This window comes from Melospiza georgiana, chromosome 6 (assembly GCF_028018845.1).
Source record: "Melospiza georgiana isolate bMelGeo1 chromosome 6, bMelGeo1.pri, whole genome shotgun sequence".
NCBI classification, from domain to species: Eukaryota; Metazoa; Chordata; class Aves; order Passeriformes; family Passerellidae; genus Melospiza; species Melospiza georgiana.
The window spans coordinates 61,709,950-61,732,264 of record NC_080435.1 but is presented as its reverse complement, the minus strand read 5'-3'; the positions used below and the strand labels follow the sequence as shown (position 1 = coordinate 61,732,264).

Sequence of the window (22,315 nt, the reverse complement as noted above, 5' to 3'; positions counted from 1 at the left end):
CCAGGAGGAGGCTCTGGGCCAGGCTGGGACTCTGGAAGCAATCCTGGAATCATCCCAGGGCTTGACCATCTGATAGCAAAGAGACTTTTTATAGCCCCCTCAGTCGTTCCTGATGCTCCCAGCGGGATAGAAAGGATCCAGGGCAAGTTTTGGGCAGCTGCTTGGAAGCAGCACATGGCTGCAGGGGGTGGAGCAGGCAGCACAGCCTGGGGATGCCAGTGGGGATCCCATGGATGAGCAGGGATCCCATGGATGAGCAGGGACCTTTCCTATGGATGAGCAGGGATCTTTCCCATGGATGCACAGGGATCTTTCCCATAGATGAGCAGAGATCCCATGGATGCACAGGGATCTTTCCCATGGATGAGCAGGGATCCCCTGGATGAGCAGGGATCCCATGGATGAGCAGAGATCCCATGGATGCACAGGGATCTTTCCCATGGATGAGCAGGGATCCCATGGATGAGCAGCAAATTCCTCCCAAGTGCATCCATCCTCAGCCTCCAGGATTTTACAAACCCATCAAGAAATCAGGGAATGGCTTCAAACTGGAGGTTTAGGGATCTTGGGAAGGAATTCCTGGCTGGGAGGTGGGCAGGCCCTGGCACAGGGTGCCCAGAGCAGCTGTGGCTGCCCCTGGATCCCTGGCAGTGCCCAAGCCCAGGCTGGACAGGGCTGGGAGCAGCCTGGGATGGTGGAAGGTGTCCCTGCCATGACAGGGATGGGCTTTGAGATCCCTTCCAACCCAAACCATTCTGGGATTCTATGGGAAGGAGACAGAAAGGCCTGAGCCTGGAAGGAAGAGTTTTGGAGCTCAAAATATGATCAGAAAGGCAGCTTTGAATCTCCAAGAGAAATTTTTCCAGCTCTGGGATGAAGCCATTTTGCTGCCTGCAGCATCTTCTCTTCCATTTGCCTGCAAGATGCTGCCTGTGCCTGCTGTGTGTGGCTGAAGGGAAATCCTTGGCCTTTTTTTCCAGTGTAATCCCTCATTTCTCATACAGCCCCCAACTGTTTTAAAACATTATGACAAACCCCAGAGCTGGGATTAAACCCTCTTCCTTCACAAAGCACCGTCTGCAAACTGACTTAAAAAAAAAAAAAAAAATCTTCCTTACAAGGGTGCAAAATTCCCAATTTATGCTCTTGTGCACTAAATCCACCAAGTAAACCTTGCAGCTGCTGCATCTTCATCCACCAAGGTGTGTCGTGATGGGGATCTCAGAAGGGTTTGGGTTGGAAGGGACCTTAAAGCTCATCTCATTCCACCCCTGCCACGAGCAGGGACACCTTCCACTATCCCAGACTGCTCCATGCCCTGGTCCTGGACACTTCCAGGGATCCAGGGGCTCCCATTCCCACAAGAAATCAGATTTATGGTTTTCTTACATCACCCACATCTAGAACATGACATCATTGACTGGAAGGGCTGAATATGGATGGATGTCCCCAAAAACTGAAATGATGGGAAATCACACTACTTGCAGTATTCAGTTCTCATAAATACAGATAATAATCTGAGACACAAAGAAATTCTTGATGTAGAAAGAAAATTAATGTTGCAAAGAAGCTTCCAGCGTCCAATTTCCTTCCCCATTTCTGGCTCCCCTAAAGGCCAGAGGGCTCCTTCACCTCCTTAATTCCTGAACATAAAAACTCCATAAATTTACTTGTAACACAGACAGCACTGAGGGGAAATCCTCTCTTTAATGCTGATCCAGCCACCCTCCTTCAGGAAATGTGTTTTGAAGTGGGATATCTCTGGGAAGTGGGATTGCTCTGCACTCCCCATCACTGCTCCCTCCAACCAGTGACTCATTAAAATTACAGACTTTGTGCATCACTCTTAAAATCTTAGAAAAATGAGACCTCAAACCTCATTTTTTTCTTCCATTTCAGACTTAAAACCAAAAATAAGGGTGTTTTTTTTTTCCTTGGAATGAGTGAATTCTGTGGATGATTTTTCACAGTGTAAGTTTACAGAACGAAGCCTCTGACTTATCTGCAACATAAATTCTCTTGAGATAAAGTTCTGCAGAACTAGAGGAACAAAAAAAAAAAAAAAAAAAACAACCAAAAAATAAACTAAAAAAGGAACTTACATAATCTGAGGAGTGTCTGGAGATAAGGCTGTGGCTGTGTTGGGCACTGGGCAGTATCTGATGGAGCAGGTCCTCACCTCCCCAGCACAGTTTACTGGGTTTGTACATTCAGTACATTTTATTATGGGTTCTTCAGATGCCCAGGAACTTAAATATTTATCTGGGCAAAAGCCAAGCTCTCCACTCACTGCCTGGGGCCCTGCAGCTCTCTCAGGACATCCCACAAAGCCTCTGGAGATGCCCAAGCAGTGCTATGGGTGTGGAATCAGCTGGGGCTGACCCTGGCAGAGGTTTTGCTGGAGCCTTCCCAAATTGTGGGTGGAAAATCCAAGTGCCTGTTGACTTATGGATTTGCCAGGGGAGCAATGATGTGCAAAACCACCCAAAAATGGGGTCACTGGGGTTTGGAGGGGTGTGAATGTTTGTGCCAGTGGTTCCCAGAGCTGAAATCGGGCACCACCAGCCCAGAGAGACCCAGGAGGAGAAGGAGAAGGAGGAGGAGGAGGATGCAGGCAGGGGTGATGGAGCCAAGCATTACTGCAAGGCCAATAAAAAGAGCCATTGGAGAGGCAGAGTCAACAAACACTTGAATGTTTGGATGTTTTTTTCCATAAGTGGGATGAAATCCCCAGGCTCCCATTATCTGGATGCCTCCTGGAGCATGGGCAGCACTACAGCCTTGCCCCTGAAGTGGCTGAACTGCAGCTCCAGTCCAATTAAACTCCATTAATTGAATCCCACAAACAAGAGAAAAACAATCCACTCACACCCTTCTCTCTGCTTCAGCCCATAAAGAGCAATCCAGCTAATTCCAAGGAAGGCTTGGCCAGCATGCCCCTAATGTCTTCAGGATGGAATTCTATTTAAAGGGTCCCAGTCAACAGCAGAGTAAGGATGAAAAAATTCACTGACTCACACGGTGACATAAAACCTGCTGCTCCTCCACACGCAGAACACCATGGGGTGGGGACAGGGGGGGAGAGAGGAAAGGATTTTTTTTTTTTTTGTCCATCTCAGACACTGTGTAATTAAATCTGGTTATTTCCCTGACCCCAGTTCCTGGGGCTGCTCTGACAGCTGAGCACGGGCAGGCAATAAAAGGGGAAAACGCCGCAGCTGGCAGCCAACACTCGGGCTCTGCAGTTGAAAAAGCTGAGGACGTTGCAGTTTGGCCAGCTCTGGAAATGGGAAGATTTCCTTCCACACCCATTCCCTGGACATATTTAGAAATAGCTGTGCCACTGCCAAAGCTCTGTGCTCGTGGCAGGGAAAGGCAGCGGATCCGTGCTCGGGGTTTCACCATGAACGTCATCCCTGAGCATCCTCCTGATGCTCCTGAGCACCCACAGCCTGCATCCCCACATCCCAGAGGCACTGAGGTTGGAAAAGACATCCAGGATCATCAAATCCAACCTGTGAATCATCCCCACCTTGTCACCCAGCCCAGAGCACTGAGTGCCACATCCAGTCCTTCCCTGGACACCTCCAGGGATGGGGAATCCAAACCTCCCTGGGCAGCCCCTTCCAAGGCCTGAGCACCCTTTCCATGAAGAAATTCCTCCTGAATGCCGGTGTTGCTCCCCAAATTCCCCCTGAGCTGCTCATGTGCATCTACCAGGACTCCATGATTTTAGGGAAAATGCTCCTTTATTTACCAGCAGGGTGTGAGGGAAGAAAAGAGGTTTGCAGTGGCCAGGGATGGTGGGATTCCTGTCCTGTGCAGGGCCAGGATGATGGACTTGATTGGATTGGACTTGATGATCCTTGTGGGTCCCTTCCAATCAGGACATTCTGTGATTCCACAAACTCCAGGCAGCTTTGCCTCCTGGAAAGCAACTGGGCAGGGATGGAGCTCCACATGGCTGTCACAGAGCCCTGGGAATGCTGCACTTCATCTACCAAAGGGTTTCAGTTTTGCAAAAAAACCCAAAAAACAACAAAAAAAACCCCCAAAAAACAACAAACAGTGGCTTTTTATAGAAGTCTTTTTGGCAGCTGAGGGCGTGGAAATATTGCAAATACTTCAGGAGTCAGAGGACGTTCTGTTCTGGAGCGGGGAGCGTTTGGAGAGGGAAAAAAAAAAAAAAGGTAAGGTCACATTTGGCACTGGGATGGTGTCACCTTCCCTGGGCTGGGCTGGGCTGGGCTGGCACCTTGCCACTCCCAAATGCCACTGCCACCTCGGCTCAGGTTGCATTTGGTGGCTGGAGGCTGAGGCAGGCAAGGCTGGCTGTCACCTTCCCACCGCTCGCTCAGTCTCGGGAACCTCCTTATTTTTGGGGTGATGGGAAGGAGCTCTGCACCCTCATGGGACTCTCTGCACCCCCAGCTCCACCAGCTCCTCAGGATCACACCACCCTCATCCTGTGCAAGAAGGGAAGATGGAATGTGGGCATGGAAATGCCCCAGCTGGGCACAGGATGCTCCCCAGACTCAGTTTTCCAAAACAGGTGACTAATTCACAGGGATTATGAGGCAGGAGCTGAGTGTGAGCTCCACTAGACTCTGGGGAAATAAAAGAGCCTGAAGGGGATTTCTCCATCCTACACAGCCTCAGGGTGGGTAGGGAGGGATTGCTCATGAATTTTGGAGTGTTTTCTCCCAGAGCTTCCTCCTCCCAGCCCTGGCACTGAGTTGTTCTCTCTGTGCTCCCATGAACGTCAACCAGAATTTTCCCTGCTCCTCTTCTCAGGCTGGAGGGCAGCAGAGGTCCCAAATCTTCACAGCCAGGGGAAGAGGAGAAGGATAGGAGGTTTTCTGCTGTCACAGCATCTCCCCTCACCCTGCAGCTCCAACATCAGCTGTGTCCCCAGGAGAAGGAGCATTGCTGGGGCAGGAAACGCCGAGCCCTGGGAAAAAACTCTCACTGTTTCATCTTGCTGTTTGCTTTTCCTGTCCCCCGTGCCCACAGAGCAGCAGCAGAGGCTGCCTGGAGTCCCCTGGAGCTCCTGGGATACATGGAAAAAATGCAGGCAGAATGTTGGAAGGAAGCAGCTGTAAGGCATCCACTGGGCTGGAATGAAGTGAAGCCATCCCAGAATCCCAGAATGGATTGGAAGGGACCTTAAAGATCATCCAGTTCCTTCCACTACACCAGGATGCTCCAAGCCCTGTCCTTGGACACTTGCAGGGATCCAGGAGCAGCCACAGCTGCTCTGGGCACCCTCACTGCCCTCACAGCTGAGAATTCCTTTGTAGGAAAAGAGGATTTTTCCATTTGTTGTTACGTTGGATGATGGGTGAGCATCTCCTACCTCCCCAAATCCCACCTTCAATGAGGATATTCCCACCCACACCAATAAATGCTGAGTGCAGCTGATGCCTGAGGTTCAGCTTTTCTGGTTTTCACATTCTGTGCTGCTTTAGTGGGAGGGTCTGATCTCCATATGAGGGGATGGTGAGCTCTGTGCACAGAGCAGGGAGACAAAACAATTCCTGCTCCAGCTGGGCACCAAGGACAAATGACCCAAATCTCAGCCCAGGAGCACAAACCCCGTGGGCTGGAGAGAGAAAAACAAGCAGGGTGGGACTGCCTGGGCTAAAGCTGGAATGGGACAATGAACTGCAAGGTGCAAATGGAGCAGAACTGATCCCAGGGACAGAGCCCGTGCCCGGCCGTGCATTTTGGGGCCATTTTGGTTGATCTTGGGTGCAGCCCTGGCTGGGCTCTGGTGCTGCCCAAGGTGGATCCATGGAGGAGATGCTTTGAATGAATCCCTGCTTTATTCTGGAGCTCCATCCAGCCTCTGCTCTAGGGCAGCCTGCTCAAGGCATCACAGCCCATCCAATCTGCAGTTGGGTAATTGATGGGCAGTTTTCTAGATGGAATTATCTCCAAGTGGGATGATGAGAGCAGGGACCACCCCATCCCAACCCCCCTGTCCCACTGCCAGCCAGGCAGGAAGCATAAATCCCTGCTGCTCAGGGAAAAAAAAAAAAAAAAAAGAAAAAAAAAAAAAGAAAAAAATAAATTTGAAGTTTTACTTTCTCTTTCTCTGGTCTTTAATTGCAGATCAAAGCTGGCCCTTCAGGCTGGAGCTGCCTGCCAGCAGCTGCTCCTGGGCAGGGTTCCAGGCCACCCTTTGGATGAGGGCTGCCCATGCCATGCCCTGCCTGCTCCTCTCCTCGTGCCTGCCAGGGTCAATCCCTGCCTTCAACCCTCCTGAGTGGCTGCTGTGGGAATCGAGGGGCTGCAATCCAGCACTGGGACTGAGATTGGGGTTTTTTCCGGCTTCACACGACCTCCAGGAAAGTGAGGGATGTGTGAGTGGCTCCAGCATCTTCCCAGGAGCCCTGGGGAGCTGCCCTTTGGAATAACCTCCCTCAGCACAAGAACAGAGACTTCTCTTTAAAAATCAACCCCACTCTGCAAGGGTCACACCTCTGGGTAACAACTGAAAGGGAACAGAAGCAAAAGACAGCCTTAAATAATTCATCCATGTGTGCTCCTGCTGGTGTAGTGAGGATTTTATAAATGCAACCAGCCAGAGGCCTGAGAACATCAGGAATTACTTTGGCTACTCACTGGTGATGCTTTGTACTGGAGTTACTGAGGTGTGTCATTAAATGGTCCAGGGGCACTGACAGCAAACAGGTACAGCCAAAATCTGATCAACCCCCAGGCACAGCTCTGTCCTGACCTCCCTGGAGCTCAGAAACCAAGGCATTTCAGAGACAAGGACTATGCTGGGATCACCTTCCCTTCCACCTTGAAATGTCTGCTCAGTTCTCCTTGGACAGACAATTAGCTTGATTAAGATGGAATATGGAGAGCTCTGTGCAGGGATGTTGAGGCAGGCAGGGAAAGGTAATAAAATAAAATGGGGCAGGAAAACACAAATGGGGAGGAGAAAAGGAAAATCATAGAATCACAAAATCACAGAATAGTTTGGGTTGGAAAAAACCTTAAAGATCATCCCATTCCAACCCATGGCAGGGACACTTTCCACTATCCCAGGGTGCTCCAAGGTCTGTCCAGCCTGGCTTTGGACACTTCCAGGGATCCAGGGACAACCACAGCTGCTCTGGGCACCCTCAGAGCCAAGATTTTAATTCTAATATGTAATATATATATACATATATATATACACATATATATTTCTTTATATTCTTATATTCTTATATTTATATTTATAATATATGGGTTTTTACATTAATGTATAATATATATAATATACATATTAAGTATATAATATATGTATTAGGTATATATATAATACACAGTACATATATGTATTAAGTATATTATATATATAGAATATATGTATTAAATATATAAATTATAAGTATATAAATAAGCATATATTTATATTAATATATATCTTTATATTAATATATATAAAAATATACTTAATACATATAATATATAGATATATATAACATATTATATAATATACATATGTTATATATATAACATATATTAGATATATATGTGTTATATATATAAAAATATATAACATATATATGTTATATATATAAAAAGATATATTTTATATATATATATATAAAGATATATATTTTATATATATATATATATATAAAACATCTATAAATAGTGGTAGTGGTATTTCAACATCTATAGGGGCATTTTAACACTTATATAAAATATATTTGTACGTCATTTATATTTATACCTCTCTGGTTCTGGGAAGAGCATCCCAGCCACTCCAACTCCAGCCCTTCTGCACCCCCACATCCCAACCCCTCTTCCCCCAGGCTGATGCCAAGCTCATGTATCATCTTCCCAGTAGCTCTGCTGAACATCTGGCTCCCAGTAAACACAACTGGGAGGGCTAAACAACTTAATCACTGCAGCTTGTGTCTGTCCTCAGACAGCTCAGGCTGCTGAGAGGCACTCAAAGGAAAGTGAAATTTCCAGTAAAAGCCCTGCTTTCCCCACAATCAGGAACTTCAGTACTTCGGATGCTGCAGAAGGGAAGTCAGCACCACCCTGGATGGATGTGTCCCTGCTGCCTGCTCACAGCTCCAACCTCTGCTATCCCAGAGGCTTTTCCCCCCTCCCAAACCTTTAAATATCAGGATTATTCTGCTGGTTTGGTCTTAAATCCACCAAAAACTCTGCAGTTGGAAGAAAAGGCTGCTTGAGACCCACATAAAGTTCTGACAGCATCAGTGACAGATCTCCTGTCTCGTGATGAAGCATATCAGAATTTCCTGACGTGAGTCACTGCTGGAGAGATTCATCAGCGTCCAAGCCTGGGACCTCCCTGTCTAGCACGACATCCCAAATGCCCAAATGTGGGACATGGGGGTGGGGGAAGCAAAATCCACCCAGACACAATGCTGGCTAAGCCTTTTCTATTTTAAGGAGAAATTGCCCAATATTTATATTAAAAACAAACAAAAAAAAAAACCCCAACAAAACAGGAAAGCAACAGCAAAGCTCTGTAACCAGCTAAAAATACCAAGCAAACCACGGATGTGCTGGACACTGCACGTAGGGATGAGCTCCTCCTGCCTCCCCAAACAACTGGGTCAGCCAAGAGTAACCTCAGCTGCCTTCTGAGAGCAGGAACAGATTTGCTACAGCTGAGGATGGGTTGCAGGCCCTTTTGGGAGGGGAGAATTCCAGTATGGAGTGCTTCCTGGAGTTGCCATCTCCTCACTGGGTTTTTTGTTGGTGGGAAGGAAGAAACACTGGGTTTTGGGATGAGGAATTGGTGAAGATGGGTAAAAAAATGATACCTGGTAGGGAATGATGTCTCCTTTCTCATGGGCTTCTCCTCCACCAGGAAATGAGGGTGAAGAGGAGACAGCAAGACTCAGCTCCTTCCCTCCACCAGACACTTTTACAGTGGAGCATCACCACTTAATCTCTAATATGATTTTTCACTAGAAGACAACCCACGGGGCTGGCAGATTTCCCATTTCAGGGTCTGCTTTTCATCCAGCACATAAATTTGCAGGGGGGGAAAAAAAATCACAACCAGTCTGAATAACAAGCAGGGCTGGTACCACCTCACCTGTGACAAACCCAAGGGCAGCTCTGCTATGGAAGAGAATTCAGCACAAAAAAATGCATTTTTTAATCACTTTTTGGCACAATTGATCCTGTTATTGAAGTATTTACACACAAAACAGCAGATCTGGAAGGGAAAAAAAGAGGACACCTGGGCTGTTTGATGTCCAAGCAACTCCTGAGTGCCCAAAGCCAGAAAACACCAAAAATTTATCAAATTTACAGGACAAGCACCAGAGCAAAGGCAGGAGCCAAACCCACCAGAAAACCCCTCAAGAGGGGGGAGGTTTTCAACACTTACTGAAGGTTTTGCAGATGTCAGAAACAGCCTTGAAGACCCTGTCAGAGAAGTTGACTTTGACCTTGACGTACTTCATGTTGGGCAGCTGCAGGCGCAGCAGTTTGTGCTGAGGGGTGAACTGGAGCTTGGCATCCGCCTGGATCCCGTATTTATCCAACGTCCAGTGAGTTTTAAGGAGCCAAGTTTTCTTCTTTTCCCACCACAGAGCGTGATCAGACCAGTCCTTCTTGACATCTGCAACAAAGAAGCCATTTTCCCCCCAGTTAAAAAGCGGCACCAGAACGAGGACAAAAGGAGTTTTTAAAGTTTTTTGGGTTTTTTTTTCTCCTTTCCTGAGAAGGAACTATGGATCCAAAAAACTCCCAACAGCCCTTTCTGGATACAAGGAACTGCTTGTATTCAATAGTGTTTTGATGGGATATAAAAGCAGGGAGGAAGCCAAGGGATAAAATAAAGATGAGACTCAGCGTGTGTGTGGATCACCAGCCTGGCTGTGATCCCACCTGGAACACGAAGCCAAGGGGTCATGAGTGACCCAACACTTCTCCCAGCAGGGATTTTGCACAGTTTTTGGGGTTAACTATCAATTCTTGGGGTTTTCCCCACCATCCAGGACACCTGTGCTATCCCAAGGTGAGCCCAACCACCTCGGCACACATGGAAAACAGAAGCAGGAGGAGTTCTGCAAGGAGAACTCAACAGGACCTTCAGTTTCTACAAAAAACCCTAAAAATTCCCTACTGAAACAAAAAATTGCCTCACAAATGACCAAGAAAACTCAACAGCCACATCTCCTTCCAGCAGGGATGTAACCATGGGGTCCCTGGAGGTCACCTGCAGGTTGGGAAGCACTTGGGGAACCAAAATATGGTGATAACTCCAAGAGATGAACCCTGTGCAATATTTCCCTAACACCTGGAATATTTTTCACCAACATCTGGCCCTGCAGAGCATTCTGACAACAAATAACTGTGCCATGTCCTTCCACCACACAGAAAAGAGAATCTGTACAGGAGTTGGACTGGATGATCCTCGTGGTTCCTCCCAGGCCAGGATATTCCATGATCCTGTGAGAGTGAAGATTGTCCCCACGAGCCACATCTGAACTAAGCTGAGATGAGAACAAGGTGACAAATGAACTTTTGTCTGTCCCTATCTCAAACCAGGATCTGGAGCTTGGGATTACTGAGAAAACCCAGCAGGAGCTGGATTTCCCCTCTGAACTCCCGGCTTGATGGCACAATCAGCTCTGCAGAAAGTGGAAACATTCAGCCGGACTTTTCAACAGCTTTGTACAATCAAATTAAACAAAACCAAATATAGAAAAGCATGCAAACTTGCACAAGCCTTGTCTACCCAGAAAAAAATCCAAGAAATCATTACAATGGACTCTGGTGATGGAGTCCAACTTCTGCCCTACTGAAAGCTGAACGAGTTGGCACCAAAAATCAGGGGGAGGAAAAAACCAAAGGCATCTGGAATGAGTAACATTTATGCCTAACAGAAGGGGATTTAGGTTTACACTGCTGATTAACCATTCAGGCCAAGGCACAAAAACAACACTCTGGGCCTGAGAGTAATTAACACTTTCAATTAACAGTGAGATGCTGGTTCTAGCAGGAAGGGGAAGGTCTGTGCCTGTCCCACGGGGTAGTTAGATATAAAAGAGGCTGGCAAATGTTTAGCAGCTGCTTTGTGGAGCTGAGTTTTACACCCTGACCAGAGCCTTGGGTGCTTTGCAAGGGATCCAGGACTGCTTGGAGCAATCCCTGCAGGCCAGGGAATGCCAGCAGCCTGGTTAAACCTGATCAAAGGTTTATAAACCTTCACCAGAGTCCCAATTCATGAGTTACTGATTTGTTGGGGTTACAGCTGCACAGCAACGCTGAATATTTCAGCTCAACCTCTTCCCATCTACTACCACCAGGCACTGGCTACTTCATATTTATCTACCTATCATATTCATCAATTTATTCATATTATCAACTATTATCAATTTATCATTCATTTATCAGAGTTCAGGTGAGTCTCCAAGCACTGCAAATTCACCTTAGAGATCCCAGACCTGGAATGTAGAAATTTACTACAGATTAGAGATCTCAGAGGTGTTTGAGGATCCAGCAGCTCCTCTGAGCTGCTGAAGGTCATGGACACAGAGCTGCTGGAGGGAGCCCAGAGCAGGAGGAGCAGAGGGATGGAGCAGTTCTGTGTGAGGAAAAGCTGGGATTGCTCAGCATGGAGAAAAGCAGCTGTGAGTTGATCTAACTGCGGCCTTGCAGTGCCTGAGGAAGCCACAAGAAAGATGGAGAGAGATTATTTACAGGGGAGGGAGGGACAGGACACAGGGAATGGCTTCCCACTGCCAGAGGGCAGGAATGGATGGGATGTTGGGAAGGAATTGTTCCGAGGCCCTGGCACAGGGTGCCCAGAGCAGCTGTGGCTGCCCCTGGATCCCTGGCAGTGCCCAAGGCCAGGCTAGACAGAGCTTGGAGCAGCCTGGGATGGTGGAAGGTGTCCCTGCACATGAGGGTGGAACTGGGTGGGCTCTGAGCTCTCTTCCAAGCCAAACCCTTCCAGGATTCCATTAAATGAGCTGCACACATGCAAGGGTGACCAGAAATCACTGCCACCCTCCCAGCCAAGGAGCCCCAGGTGAAGGCAGCAGGGATGGGGGAGCTGGAGCTGGGACTGAGCTCCAGGAGCCCAACCCCAGCAGCAACACCCTGGCAAAGGGAAGCACAGCACTTCCTTCCCGGCCTCCAAAATAAACCCCCACCTTCCCCTGCAGCCTGAACCCAAACCCCTGGAGCCCGGCAGGGCTGGCAAACCCAGCTGTGATTTTTATTTTGTTCCCCCCAGGCAGATCCTGGTGTTTCATTTGCCTCCCAGAGCTGTGCCAAGAGGCAGGAACGTGCACGAGGGACGTCCAGGATGTTTTGTACAGCAAAACCCACGGGTCTGCTCCCCTTGGAAAGCCATTCAGACAGTGCTGGGAATGTGAGAGGCATCTTAAATCACACAAATGCCTGCAGGGACCTCTGTGAGGACAGAACAGCCTGAGGAGGAGTGAAGGGCTGCTCTGTGAAGTGTTTTAAACCTGAGACATCCTCAGCTTTCAATCCACGCAGTCACATCCCGCCAGCTTGTCCAGCAGGAATTACAACTGCAGATTTCAATTCCCACAGCCACCAATAAATCCCCTGAAATCTAGAATCCAAGCAGCAACAAGTCTGAACTGAGATGCACAGAGGATGTAGCAGCAATAAATCTGAATTGAGATGCACACAGAATGTGCTTTAATTCCGGGCTGGCTGTCTCACACAGACCCACAAACACAATCAGAATTCCAGCAGCAAGGCTCAACCTGGGTGAAGGGCAAAGAAAATCCAGGCAGCCCTTCCTGGCAGCCCATTTGTCCCATGTGGGAAATGGATTTGTAGAAAAAAATTAAAGTTTTTAATGTAGAAGACTCACGTAATATATGTTTGCATGTAAACTTTGAGATAAGAAATGTTGATTTAGAAATGCTAAGGAATAAGATAGACATTGCTGAGAAATGGAACTGGAAATAAGTTTTAAGGGGTGGTTTTGTAAATAAGACTAAGTATTTTGGAGAAATAGAATTATGAAAGGTGCATTGAAATGGAACTAGAAATAAGTTTTAAAGGGTGGTTTTGTAAATAAGATTAGGTATTTTGAAGAAATAGAATTATGAAAGGTGCATTTTAGTAGGACTTTTAAGGGTAATTTTAGATTACTGGCTTTAAGGCATTTACATCATGGTGTAGCAAAAGCTGATAGGCCAAGAAACACTTAGAGTGTACTGTAATTAGGAAATAATTAGCTTCTGATTGTGATGGTGTGAATTATAACACCTGTATTGTCTCACCCTTCACATGAGACTGAAAATGGAACAGAAGTTTTAAAACACCCCTCAGCTGCCCCACCTCTGGGTCAGAAAAGGCCATAATCCAACAATCCCATTTATCCCAGCACTTGGCTGCTCCCAAACACTCTCCTCTGCCAATCCAGGGTTTTTAAGGTCCCTTTCCTGCTGCAGCAGCTGCTGAAGCTCCGTCCTGCAGGAGCTCTGCTGTCACTTGGCAGCTCCTCCAGGCCAGCTCAGGACTCACAGGCAGGAGGATACAAGTCTCCAGCACGGTGTAAACACTCAATTTTCCTTGTTATTTCGGGATATCCCCTCTTGCAGATGGGCTCTCCTTCCATGCACTGCTCAGGACAACAGAGCTCTGATATGACTGAATAAATCTCTTTTTTTTCCTTCTTCCCAGTGCATGGTTAAATCCCACTGGATGGGTATTTGAAGGCTTTCCTGGGAATCATCAGATTCCCCTTCACAGCCACATCCAGGATTAAATCCACAGGGCAGCCAAGACCCTGCAAATGCCTCCATCACCTTAATATTGGGGTAAATAATAAAAAATTTAAAATTTCCTGTATAAGCTTGAGGAGGAATTCTGCAAACCTGCCTGGGTTGGATCACTGATTTTTGGTGGAATTTTGGAAACAGAGGATTTGCAGCTGATGCTGTTTTCCCTGGAATTCTCTCCACCTTCAGAGAGGCAGCAGAAGCAGCTGCAGCAGAGGTTGCAGCTCATTCCTTAATTAAAAATGATCATTCCTTAATTAAAAATGAAGGCTTTTAGAGCAATGGATTCAATCTTCAGCATTCCCACAGGAACAGCCCAAGAGGACCATCCCCCTCTGGAGCAAAAGATGCCAGAGCCAAAGCCCAAAACACCGGGGGGGTTTTCCACAGGAGCAGAATGAGCTCCACAGCTTTCCCTGGCTCTTTCCCAAGGGTGGGTTTAATCAGGATTATCCCTGCTCTGCTCTAGGCACACTTGGGAAGCTGAGGTGGCAAAAAATGCCTTTCCATTAGCTCAAATTTATCTATATAAAAGTAAGTTAATTAACAAATACATATGTTTAAACACATATTTTATATATTTTATATATACATATAAAATATATATGTGTAACATATATTATATATGTATTATTATATGTATGTATATATGTATATATGTATTACATATATTATGTATATATACATATATATGTATATATATACATAATATATATATATGTATACATATGTATAGAGACATAATGTATATATATGTATATATATATTACATATATATATGTAATAGTTCTTAAATATCTTGTATTTTTATATATATATAAATACAAGATATTTAAGATCTATTATGCATATAAACATATACATAAACATTTACCCCCTATATATGTGTGTATATATGAGACAAAACTGAATTATATGAATATATAATTATAGATAATTATAGATAAACACACAGAATTAATGCATATAAAATATATCCATATATATATTTTAATACATATTTATATATTTATATATATATTTATATATATATATATCTAAGATACAGTGCAGTGACTGCAACCAACTCACAAGCCAAGCATTTCTTCTTGCAAAAAGTAATTTTTGTATTTGATAATCTACACAAAACCAACCCCAAGTTTTCCACCTTTTCACTGAATTTGGTGCAGATGGGCTGAAACTCCTCAAGGGTTTTTATATGAAAATTAAAATAAAAGTGCTCACTTTTTTAAATTTATGATTTAGGTATTTAATGTGCACTTCACACTGAATGGAAAAAATACCGATGTGGACAAAAAGCACAGAGTGCAGGCAGCTGATTAAAGCACTTTTAAGCACAAATTCCTGCTGATAACACCTTAATCCAGCCCTCACAGCTCCAAGGGGCTCTCCAAGCCCTGGGCTGGGTGTTGGCTGCATCCACACCCCTCTTGGGAAGCTGCAGGAGGAGAAAAAATCCCTGAAAGAAAAAGAGATTTCCAGCAATAAACAGCTGGGAATGCCCTGGGTGAGCTCAGAGATGGGGGAGACCCTCTCCTGCTCCCTGGGGATGTAATCCATACCCACTGAAATCGATACCCAAGGAAAACAAAGCAAAAGGATTTAAAAACTTTGGGAAAAGAGAAATTTAAGGCTGAAAGTGGAAGAAAAGAGAAAAAAATCACCACTACCAACCATCAAAATTCATTGCACAGAATCTTGTGTGGTTGCTCTGGTGGGTTTTTCTTTTCTGTGTGTCCAGGAGAGGGCAAATATTCCTAAAAAAATCCAGAAATACTAAAAAAAGAGGCTAATTTGATGCATGGAGCAGGACAATAGTGATGGGGAAGGAAAAGGATAAAGAAGAGGAAAGAGGGAAGAAGGGGAATAGGGGAAAAAAGGGGGAAAGGAAATTTCAAGGAAATTTCAAGGAAAGGAAATTTCAAGGAAAGGAAATTTCAAGGAAAGGAAATTTCAAGGAAATTTCAAGGAAATTTCAAGGGAAGGGAAGGGAAGGGAAGGGAAGGGAAGGGAAGGGAAGGGAAGGGAAGGGAAGGGAAGGGAAGGGAAGGGAAGGGAAGGGAAGGGAAGGGAAGGGAAGGGAAGGGAAGGGAAGGGAAGGGAAGGGAAGGGAAGGGAAGGGAAGGGAAGGGAAGGGAAGGGAAGGGAAGGGAAGGGAAGGGAAGGGAAGGGAAGGGAAGGGAAGGGAAGGGAAGGGAAGGGAAGGGAAGGGAAGGGAAGGGAAGGGAAGGGAAGGGAAGGGAAGGGAAGGGAAGGGAAGGGAAGGGAAGGGAAGGGAAGGGAAGGGAAGGGAAGGGAAGGGAAGGGAAGGGAAGGGAAGGGAAGGGAAGGGAAGGGAAGGGAAGGGAAGGGAAGGGAAGGGAAGGGAAGGAAGGGAAGGGAAGGGAAGGGAAGGGAAGGGAAGGGAAGGGAAGGGAAAGGAAAGGAAAGGAAAGGAAAGGAAAGGAAAGGAAAGGAAAGGAAAGGAAAGGAAAGGAAAGGAAAGGAAAGGAAAGGAAAGGAAAGGAAAGGAAAGGAAAGGAAAGGAAAGGAAAGGAAAGGAAAGGAAAGGAAAGGAAAGGAAAGGAAAGGGGAAAAAGGAAGGGGAAAAAGGGGAAAAAGGAAAGGGAAAAAGGAAAGGGGGAAAGGAAAGGGAAAAGGAAAAGGAAAAGAAAATCCTAAGTTGGCAGGGATAAAAAAGGATCATCAAGCCCAACTCCTTGCCCTGGACAACCCAACAGCCAAGAGAGTTACTGAAAGATGATGAAGATTTTTCTTAAATAGATATTTATTTATTTTTATTAATATTTATTCATATTGGTTACTTATTTTATATGTATAAGGTGTAAAACTCATATATCTGTGTAGCTGACCCCACTGCTTCCTCCCTCCAATGTCCTCACTGCTCCCACTGACCTCTGGAAACCCAAATTCCTTTAAACATGCCAAAGCCACTCCTTACAGGATAATTATGGAGCAAAAAAAAATTAAAAACAAAGCTATTTTCATTTATCACAAGTCCAGCAGAACTGCTGATGTGTTTGCTGGGTGACACAGTCACTGTCCTGGGGCAAAAGCTGTAATTTTAGGAAAATAGGAGTCTTTCTGGAGTAGAGTCCCCTCCATCCCCCAACGGGGATTTAATTGCAGAGCAAAGTTCAAAATGGAACAAAAAACCCTCCAGCCTCTGGTCACAACACTTGAAAAATGATACTTTGAAATGGGGAGATAAACAGCCCATAAAATTATCATCAGACTGATGTAATAACGCTGCAGCCAGGACAAGCTGATGCTCCCAGAGCTGATGGGACTTGAGAGGGGGTTTAATCACATCTCCCACATGTATCTGACACATGCAATGGAAAAACAGCCACGACCTGTGGAAGGGATTCTATCCATAGGTAACACAGAATGGCACCTGAAATCCTCCTGGATCTGCCACCATGAGCAACTCTCACCATTGTTTTCATGGAATCCCAGGATGGTTTGGGTGGGAAGGGACAATGAAGCTCATCCAGCCCCACATGGGCAGGCAGGGACACCTTCCACCATCCCAGGCTGCTCCAAGCCCTGTCCAGCCTGGCCTTGGGCACTGCCAGGGATCCAGGGGCAGCCACAGCTGCTCTGGCAATCCCAGCCCAGCCAGGAATTCCCAATTCCTAATCTCCCACCCATCCCTGCCCTCTGGCACTGGCAGCCATTCCCTGGCTCCTGTCCCTCCATCCCTTGTCCCCAGTCCCTCTGCAGCTCTCCTGGAGCCCCTTCAGGCCCTGCCAGGGGCTCTGAGCTCTCCCTGGAGCCTTCTCCTCTCCAGGGGAGCACCCCCAGCTCTCCCAGCCTGCCTCCAGCCCTTGCAGCAGCTCTAGATTTCCACCAGCTCCATGTCCTTCCTACAAAGATCTGAAATCTGGATGAAGCAAAGTCCAAAGCAGAAGGAACAAGACACTTGCAGCCTCCTCCCGCCTTGTGTTTGCAACAGGAGTCAGCTGGAACTAAAAATCTCCTCTCTCCAAAATCATTCCCCCTTGTGCTATCACTGTCTGCAAAAATTTCATCCTACTTCATTTTCAGGAAAACAAATGTTCAGGAGAGGATCCACACCAACCCACGCAAGTGCCCAAAAAAGGGTGGAGCCATGCTGGAATTTCAGTCTGAGAAGAATATTTCTTGCATAAAAAAATAGTTTGACTTAATAAAGTTTAAAAAATGGACAAAAGGAGCCTTGTTCCCAATTTTGTGATTCCATGAGCACGACCCAGTTGAGGAGATTCCCCCTTGTCTTATCACTGTCTGCCCATGCAAAAATTTCATCTTACTTCATTCTCAGGAAAACAAATGTTCAGGAGAAGATCTGCACCCACCCTTGGAAGTGCCCAAAAAAGGGTGGAGCCATGCTGGAATTTCTGAGAAGAATATTTCTTGCATGAAAAATAGTTTGACTTAATAAAGTATAAAACATGGACAAAAGGAGCCTTGTTCCCAATTCTGTGATTCCATGAGCATGACCCAATTGAGGAGACCTCTCCTTATCTCAGTGTGCCAGGGCACAGGCTCATGGCAAAGCCCTGATGTCAAAGTCCTGTGCAGTGGCACAAGGTGGTTTAAGAGCAAGGAAAAAAGGAGGAGGGAAGGGGAAAAATAAAAAAGCCTAATGGGCAGTTTCAGGAAAACAAATGTTCAGGAGAAGATCCACACCCACCCACGGAGATGCCCAAAAAAAGATGGACCTGTGCTGGTATTTCAGTCTCAGAAGAATATTTCTTGCATGAAAAAATAGTTTGACTTGATAAAGTTTAAAAAATGGACAAAAGGAGCCTTGTTCCCAATTTTGTGATTCCATGAGCACGACCCAGCTGAGGAGCCCTCCCTCTTATCCTGGTGCCAGGGCACAGGCTCATGGCAAAGCCCTGATGTCAAAGCCCCTGTGCAGTGGCACAAAGTGATTTAAGAGCACGGAAAAAAGGAGGAGGGAGGGCAAAAACAAGCCCAGTGGAGGAGACTGAGCCCATTGGGATGCAGGGCTGCATGTGGATGTTCCGTGTGTCTGTCCTTGCTCAGGGAATTACGGAGTGTCTGCTGCTAATGAGGGAAGGGCTGCTGGAAAGAGATGTGGGATTCTTTTGGTGGCTTTTATTGGGATTCTAAGTGGGCTCTGCAATGGAAAGTTGTGTCCTGATGAGGCAGGGGTGGTAACTGGAGTCCTGGAGAGATGATGCATCAACCCCAACTGTCCCAAAATGCTGCTCCTGGCAGTGCAGGGCTCGAGATGCTCAGCCCATGGGATGCAGGGAGAAGAGCAAATCCTGACAAGCCTGAAAGCCACTCTGTTTCTAAAGCAAACTCGAGGAAGGAAGCTCTTTCCAGTGTTAACAGGATTGCTCAGATAGCTTATTTGAAAGTTTATTAACTTGGATTGTATCTCATTCCACTCCCCTGCCATGGGCAGGGGACACCTCCCATTATCCCTGGGTGCTCCAAGGCCCATCCAGCCTGGCCTTGAACACTTCCACGGATGTGGCATCACATTTTCCTGCAAAATTTCCCCTGTAATTTTTAGTTTTTTGGATATTTGGTAGCTTTATGTTCCATTTAAATGCTTGCACAGCCATACCCAATCCTGTCTAAACCCATGAGACAGGGAGAGAAATTTTCCAGTGATGCTGAACCCAGCTGGAATATTGGGGAATTCTCCAGAGGTCACCTCAGCTACCCAGCACTGATGGGCTCAGGAAGGTCTTTGCCAGTGCTGTGCAGAATTCCTTCAAATCCTTGCACCAGCAACCCAGAGAAATGTGGATTACTCATTTTTCTATGGCATGGGAGAAAGGAAAGCAAGGGTGGATTAGTGAGTTTTTTTTAATTGGATTTGTTTTGAAACAGGATCTTCACAACCTGATTTGCCAACTGCTCCCCCCACATTGATCAAGCAGGAGGCTTTCACTGGCTGCTCCTGCCTCCATGGAATCATGAGGAATGGCAGAAAATTTGATTAAGGAATGTGGTTTCCATGATTCATCCAGCACAAAATAGGAAGCATTAGGAGGAAAGAAAAGGGAAGGAGAAAGGGAAAAGAAAGAGGGAAAAAAAGGGAAAAGAAAGGGGGGAAAAAGGAAGGGGAAAAGGAAAGGGAAGGGAAAAGGAAAGGAAAGGAAAGGGAAAAGGAAAGGAAAGGAAAGGAAAGGAAAGGAAAGGAAAGGAAAGGAAAGGAAAGGAAAGGAAGGAAAGGAAAGGAAAGGAAAGGAAAGGAAAGGAAAGGAAAAGGAAAGGAAAGGAAAGGAAAGGAAAGGAAAGGAAAGGAAAGGAAAGGAAAGGAAAGGAAAGGAAAGGAAAGGAAAGGAAAGGAAAGGAAAGGAAAGGAAAGGAAAGGAAAGGAAAGGAAAGGAAATTTCAAGGAAAGGAAAGGAAATTTCAAGGAAAGGAAATTTCAAGGAAAGGAAAGGAAAGGAAATTTCAAGGAAAGGAAAGGAAATTTCAAGGAAAGGAAAGGAAATTTCAAGGAAAGGAAAGGAAATTTCAAGGAAATTTCAAGGAAATTTCAAGGAAAGGAAAGGAAAGGAAAGGAAAGGAAAGGAAAGGAAAGGAAAGGAAAGGGAAAAGGGAAAAGGGAAAAGGGAAAAGGAAAAAGGAAAAAGGAAAAAGGAAAAAGGAAAAAGGAAAAAGGAAAAAGGAAAAAGGAAAGGAAAGGAAAGGACATGGAATTCTCCAGGGACCATGCTCCCTTCCCTCTCCAAAAAAGACAAGTGTCCCAGGGTGACAGCAGCCTGCAGTCCTGACTCATCCCCAAGGAATGTGCAAGCCAGAGGAGCTGCTGCTGCCAAGAAGACATCACAGCCAGCAAGGGAGCCAGAGGATGTGTGCTGGGAGGGAGGAAGCATCAGGCAGGGAAAGGAGAATGATGGGCAACCTGAATTCCCAACCTCTCACCAGGCAACTCCCCAAGTGCTTCAGCGATGGTTAATCCCTGGCTGAAGCTCAGATCCCTGGGAAGTGACCTTTGGAGCCCCGAGGATGGCTCAGGCAGCCTCACCCTGCTCCATAGCTGTGAGTGTTGGTCGTTCTCCTACAGATCCATGTGGGATCATGGCTGGAAGAACAGGGCCCTGGCACAGGGTGCCCAGAGCAGCTGGGGCTGCCCCTGGATCCCTGGAAGGGTTCAAGGCCAGGCTGGACAAGGTTTGGAGCAGCCTGGGACAGTGCAGAGTGTCCATGGCCATGGCAGGGGCGGAATGAAACGCTCCCTCCAACACAAACCATCATGTAATTCCACGATTTCTTTTTGCTTCTACCTGTTCAGCAAAGTTCATTAATGAACTCAAAACACTTTTAAAGGACTTTAACACCCCCAGCCTTGAGCCTGGATCTGCCTCACCCATCACAGGCCCAAATCCTGGCACTGAAGCCGTGGGGCAGGATATGAGGGCCGTGAGGGCCATGAGGGCCATGAGGGCCATGAGGGCCATGAGGGCCATGAGGGCCATGAGGGCCATGAGGGCCATGAGGGATTGCAGGAGTGTGCTCTGAGGGATTGTAGGAGTGTTGATGCTCTTTGTTGATGGAATGATAAAACTATATTTTGTCTTCTTAAAAGAAAAAGTTTGGAAGTTTTTCTTTTTGATTAAGTGAAAAGACACTTCATAAGACTCAGGAGACTTTACTTCAAACTTAAAGATAGCTAATTAGACAGAAGCTAAAAAGTTCTGCTTGAGCAATGAACTAGAAAAAGAAGTAAATAGAGGAACTAATTGCTTTTGTAAAGTGTTTTTACTAAGAGTAAAAACGTTTAGCACTTAGCTCAGTTTTTCTATTTGTTATTTTGCCTTTCATTCAACCTTTTTGTTTCCAACACTACAACAGAAGCCATCCTGCTAATTTTTATGCCTCCAAAGATAGTTGAGCTTTCTTAGGTGTATTATAAACCTCCAAAAACTTATTAGACCTAGCCTGAAGAAGTTACAATAACAAGGGATGGGGACAATTCCTGCTGCAGAAGCTCTGGAGCTGCTCTGAGGAGCATCAGCCACGATGGGAAGCTGAGCAAGACAGGGACTGAGCTTTTTCCAGGTAATTTCATAAAATTTGACTTTCTAACTGAATTGGAGTTTCAGCAATTCACCCTTCCCCAAGTACACGTGCCTGCAGGGAGCAGGGGAAAAGAAAGAGAACAACCAGCAGCCAAGCAGGTCTAATGGGCTGGGAAGAGATTTAAAATCCATCGGCAAGATGGATTTTTTTGGGTGGTGTCAGGATGTTGTGCAAGCTAAAAATCAGCTGAGGTTGTGGAGGTTTCAGCTGGTGGGGCTGGTTTTTTGTGTGCATCCTCTTTTATGTGCATCCTCTTTTGTGTGCATCCTCTCCCAGAGCTGTTCTCAACCTGTTGGCCAAATTCAGCCACATTTCACCCAAAAGTGGAGGTGTCCCAAGATCCCAGCTGCTCTGGGAGAGGGGGATCAGTGCTGGCACAGGGCCATGCCATGCACCCAGCTGAGGTTCACATCTGAATTTTTTCTTTTACTCACCCATTTTCCAGCGAGGATGCAGCTCCCACTGCATCCTCGCTGGAAAAT

At 46.2% G+C, this 22,315-nt stretch overlaps 1 protein-coding gene across 4 annotated transcripts in view; it reads right to left on the bottom strand.

Moving 5' to 3' along the window:
• The window catches only part of FERMT2 (FERM domain containing kindlin 2), a 53,259-nt gene that overhangs the window by 23,405 nt on the left and 7,539 nt on the right, over positions 1-22,315 (bottom strand). For all 4 annotated transcript variants that reach the window (XM_058026324.1, XM_058026325.1, XM_058026326.1 and 1 more), the window contains exon 2: positions 9,383-9,616. In XM_058026324.1, the coding sequence (XP_057882307.1) occupies positions 9,383-9,616 (234 nt within the window). The remainder of the gene's footprint in view (positions 1-9,382; positions 9,617-22,315) is intronic.